The following is a 5,458-nucleotide window of genomic DNA, read 5'->3' as shown; positions in this document are numbered from 1 at the left end:
CACACCCCAAGTCCTAATCCTCCTCACACAAGCTAATCTCCTGCAGACAAGAAAGGCTTACAGCCTCACAGCCACACACCCGGTCCTGGAAGCAGTGGTAGAAGTTAACTTGTGGCAGACTGAAGCCTGATTCCACCTGCAGGCTTATTCCTCGAATTGGACTCTACCTTTTACGTAACTGGCTTCATGGCACAAACAGGCAACGGAGGAAACAAAACACTGTAGTGTCGCTACATATGCACCAAAAGTTAAATACCATATATGTAGAGGTTGACAGTCTCACAGAGCATGTCTTTAAAAATCTTTATTAGAAAGGCCAGCAGTGGTATGACTGAAATAGGCGGCTTGTGGCAGAGATGAGGTGCAGACCAACCAGGGATTTATTCACCACACACAACAAAATAAATTATGTTGGCCCAGTGGTGGCACGTGGTTCCAGCAGCACTCTTTGATGCTAATTACCAGTGTTTTATAGACTGCTACCAATTAACCCACAAGCCTTACCATTTTATAGGATTACATACAGCAATAAACAAACTTATCACAGCTTACCTAATAGCCTTATGAATTTTCTACAAATTACATCAAGTAAATGTTAAAAATACTATTTTCTGCAATAATTTTGTTTGAAAACATCAAACAATAAAACATGACACACCCCTTTGAGTGTATTCTCTTATACACATAGTGTCATTAAATGCCTTTAAAAAAAATTATAACAATAAAAAATAAAAATAAAATCGCTCTCTCATGACCTTCAGTTACACTAGTCAAAGAAAATCAACAAATCTTTGCGATAAAAACTCAAATCGAGTAATATTTGACATAAACTAAGGATTAACTTAGAACTAAAAATAAGTGTGGACAAAGCTTCAAGTTACTGCAATACAACTAAAAATTTAACTCTTAAAATAAATGAAAATAACAGTGAAACAAAAACAAACAACAAGCAAACAGCATGCTTTAGTGCACGTTTAGAGAGACTGGGATGTCTGTGAGACATGAAGTGTTGTGTTTGTATTATTAATGTAAGAAGTTAGAAACAAGTATCATATCCGTGGAGAAAACCCCCCAAACAAAACAAAACACCACCCGCATTCTAAAAATAAGAAAAACCCCAAACTAACAAAAAACACACAAAACTAAACTGAAACAGGCAAACTTACTCTAGAAACTAAAGGGGAAAAAAACTAATCAAAATGCATAACCATAATAATAACCAAGCGGAGCATTTTATCTTTTTTTCTGAAATATTATTTAAAGTGTATTTAAGTATATGCTAAAGTAAATCTGAAGTGTTGCTTTGTGTTGCCTCGCTCTATAAACAATGCAACAGTTTTGGAGGACTCTATGCACATCCATGCCTTTAGGGCGCAAGTACCAAAGCATCAAAAACCCACACTGACAGACAGCCACGGGTGTCAGTGAGGGAGAAAATTAGCAGTGCGCTCCAATTTCACAGCCCCCTACTCAGCCGTGTCTGTTTCCAGGCATCCTGGAGGTGTGGAGAGCTGCAGGTGATGTCGAAGCCTATATTTAACACGTTTCAGTGGCAAGAGGTGATTCCTCAGGGCTACAGGAGGTGTTAACAAGAAAGAGAGACAAAGACATGTACGGAGCCCTGTGAAGAAATCGAGCAGATCTATCTCAGATGGACTGAGTGGGGGAACCCAGTTTGGACAAGTCTGCAATCATCTAATCTGCCATCTGCCTGGACAACACACACACACACACACACACACACGCACACTGAGTGCCAGACTTCACTTCTGCCTACCAGCCAATTGGCAGTGGCTAATAAAAAGGCGTGCACATGTTTATCTGTGCATGCAGGTATGTGTACTTTCCTTCAAAAAGGCAAGAAAATACTGGAGCATGACCTACATTAATTATTCCTACCAGTGCACTCAGTCTGTCATGACATTAACTTTAAACTGCTTCTCAAACATCCACAAAGAGCCACACCGAGGAACACTTAATTCACCAATAAGAACAAAACCCAACCACACTTTAAACGCATTAAAATAAAAAAGGTGACATACTTAACAGTCCTAAAAAAAAACCAATAAAATGGTTTTTTTTTGTTTTTGTTTTTTTTAAATGCTTCATCTGTTTAGCAGAGTCCCGTCAAGGTGCGTGTGGCCGATACCCAAAAGGCTGCACCAATCCCTCTGTGCCATTCATCCATTATTCACCCTGCTTCCAAAGGCCTGTCACGTGGAGATCAAGTGGGAGAATGACGGATGAAGACATAGAAGAGAGGGGAGTGTGGTGTCATGTGAAGGCAATGGAAAAGAAAAGGTGCCACAAGGCAGAAGAGCAAGAGTGAGATGAGAAACGCTCTCAGGTGAAGAGAGCTTTAAACAAATAAGCAATAACATGACAAACACTACACAATAAGCTCTAAAGGGCACATATTTTATTTTAGGCTCCTTACTACACTCCGTATTATGTGGACAACTAACACAGGTGACTGACTGGTGTTTATTGATTTAACCTACAATAAAATGACAATTACTCAAAGTCATACTTTTCTTGTGGTTCATGTTGCTAATTTTAAGTTACTAAACACCCCAGACTGAAGATGCTTGACCTTTTCAACACGCATAATAAATAAAATAAATAAAACAACATTACAATTCACACCTGTCTAAAACAATGTCAACATAAACTGAACTTTGTCTGGTTTGTTTTATGCATTGCTCCTAATGCTATAGCTACACCAGAAAATTCACACTAAGCAAGAAGAGGAAAGGCACATCGAGGAAAAGAACATGACCCAGATGTTGTTTTTAGGGGCTGACACAAAAGAAAAAAAAATGTAAGTGTAAGTGCGGCACCACTAACTCTCCACATTCCATGAGTGTCCAAAACACTCAATATAAGCAACATAAAAATAAGACTTCAGGGCCCAACATTTGAATTAATACATTCATATTTCATCAGAAAGGAGAACTATTAATGTTTTTTTTCAAAGTATATATGTTAATATATATTAATTTAAATAAAAAAGGCTTGCAGCACAAGCCACACCAATCAGACAGAGCATCCTGACCAGGAGCAGGTGCTCCAGGTCACACTCCTGAACATACTGACAAAAATGTTCATGATGGGAAATAAAGTGGAAATCAACACCTACCGTTTGTTTAAATTGGTCTGATTGGCTGTGTGGATGTATGTGTCTGTCCTTAATCTACTCACATTATCCAATTCCGCCTCCTTCTTGAAGGTGGAGTATGCTTCTTCATATCCATTGGAACGTAGATAATCGGCTATGGCTCGATTTCTGGAAAACAGACAAAGAGGAACCATAATTAGTTGTTCCTGATTAGCAGACAAGATAGTAGTTAAGCTGCCACCAGAAACGACGATGCAAGTAATGAAGCTGCATTCAACAGGGTGAAACAAAGACAGAAAAATCATCAGGTTCAGGAAACGTGCCAGACAAAGACACTTTATATGCTTTTCACACTCCCAGACTGTTATCATACTATATAATAATAAAAATGCTTACTTAACACTACCAATAGAAAAATACACACTCTCCTCACTCACTCTTACACTCACTCACACACGCACACCCACCCCTCTCCACCCATCTGACAAAAATTGAGAACATATCTGTCTGGCTTCTATAATGAGCTCTTGTTGCTGTGGGCAAATAATGGGAATGGACGACTCCCCCGTCGTGTACATATAGGGAAAATGAAAGCCAGTGTACATCCCACCATCACCTACTTGCACAGAGAAGGAAAACAGAGAGAAATCATGGAGGTGGGAAGGAATAACCCCTGTGACCTCTACGAGCTTCTGGCTGTTGTTATTTTAAAAATAGTCGATCTCCTGAGTTTAAGAACCAAATCTGCAGATGTTCAAAGACACCAGATCTTTTGAGCAAGACGGCACAAAAGGTGGTGTGAGGATGGTGACAGCAGTGCACAACAGTCCTACTATTTCAAAAATGTGAAGAGAGATGGCTAGATAGGAAAGACAATAGAGTAGTGAGGCAGAGCAGGGACAGAGGAAGCTACCTTCATTCTTCCTGTTTTTGTCTTCTAGGGAAACCCAAAGACCCCTGTGGGGCACACGGCAAACGTACACATGCACACACGCACGCACGTCTGGTTCATGACTGCAGCCTCAGCAGCAGTTCAATTTACCAAGAGTTATTAATGAGGTTCAAGTCAGTATCAAACAGTTCGCCTTTTTATTTTCCACCTAATTAGACTCTCAGGAGGGTGCACAACAAAAGTGGATTATATATTTAAATTCTTCCACTTGGTGATTTTGCAATTTCAATTATACTTTGAGCCTGAGCATAATTTAATGTTCTTGTGGCAACTACCAGTTTAACTGCGACAAAGCAATTTGATAATGTTTTAATCAGACCTTCATTTATTATCCAGTACAGCTCCACTTACGATGTGGACACTGCCATGCAGGTGTTTCATTGTGTTTTACTATTGAGGTGCTGTACAGACATTTGATTCACTACTGAATAAATAGTCACTGCTTGTCTCACCCATTTACCGAAGTTTCCCACATACTCATGTTTGGTTTGTGTGTGCACTTGTACTTGGTTGATGAGTGCATGACTACATGAATGTTCTTCACCTGGTGGAGGTGAAGAAGCCTCAGCCAAACTCTAAACCATCAGCAAGCCTGCTCTCTTCAGCATTAGACTGGGAACTGCGGACATTTTTGAGCAAGCAGCTGAAGTTCCCAGACCATGTGACACCAACCTTCTTGAGGCCAGGTGTTTTACACACACAAGCTTCTTCCAAGCAGGTCCTTCTATTTAGCCTCACAGTTTCCCAAGAATATTGCATGGAAAAAGCAAACGAATGCATATGGCTGAAGTACTGAGAACTGACAAATCAGTGCCGGAGGAGCGGCTGGAGAATGTACTGTGAGCCCATAGAAGTGGGATGCTGATGTTTAGCTGCCTGCTCCCTTTGTAAGACCTAGACCTTTTTTGGCATCAGAGGTGCTGCAAAGGTGAAGGCCGTCAAATCTGTACAAAGGGCCCCCAGGTGAATTTGAATCAAAAGGTCCAATGGTGGGTCAATGCTGCTGGGAAACAAGTCTGGGCCTGATTAATCCTGGCTGGGTCACCTTAGCAAGGGGAGACCAGAAACCCCCGATGATCTCAGGATAGAACAGCAATGTGTCCCACCACATATATGAATGCATCTAGAAACCATCACTGCTAGACCTCAAATTCTAAAGACACAAATTTCCATTATACTGTGTTCAATAAGCCTGTCCATTTAAAGTTTGACTTTGCAAGCATAAATTAGAAGAACTGATCAGCTTCTATTGCTACAATTTTTTCAAGTATTTTTTCATTAATAGCATATGTTATACTTATATTAACTGAATTGCCCACCTAAACTCAATGAGCAACAAAAAAAAGCGCAAAGCTCATGATCAGGCAAGTGGCAAGGCAAGTTTATTT

General features: G+C 40.1%; 1 protein-coding gene across 1 annotated transcript in view; it reads right to left on the bottom strand.

The window, feature by feature from the left end:
• LOC102206612 (lissencephaly-1 homolog) overlaps window positions 1-5,458 on the bottom strand; it is a 31,404-nt gene that overhangs the window by 15,216 nt on the left and 10,730 nt on the right. Inside the window, exons 2-3 of the mRNA XM_013910418.1 lie at window positions 3,140-3,286; window positions 28-40 (exon numbers count right to left, since the gene is read on the bottom strand). Coding sequence (XP_013765872.1) covers window positions 28-40; window positions 3,140-3,286 — 160 coding nt within the window. The remainder of the gene's footprint in view (window positions 1-27; window positions 41-3,139; window positions 3,287-5,458) is intronic.

Source organism: Pundamilia nyererei, unplaced genomic scaffold (genome assembly GCF_000239375.1).
Source record: "Pundamilia nyererei isolate P.nyererei 1_Seehausen unplaced genomic scaffold, PunNye1.0 scaffold00003, whole genome shotgun sequence".
NCBI classification, from domain to species: Eukaryota; Metazoa; Chordata; class Actinopteri; order Cichliformes; family Cichlidae; genus Pundamilia; species Pundamilia nyererei.
The sequence above is the reverse complement of the archived record's forward strand: the minus strand, read 5'-3'. Positions and strand labels throughout refer to the sequence as shown.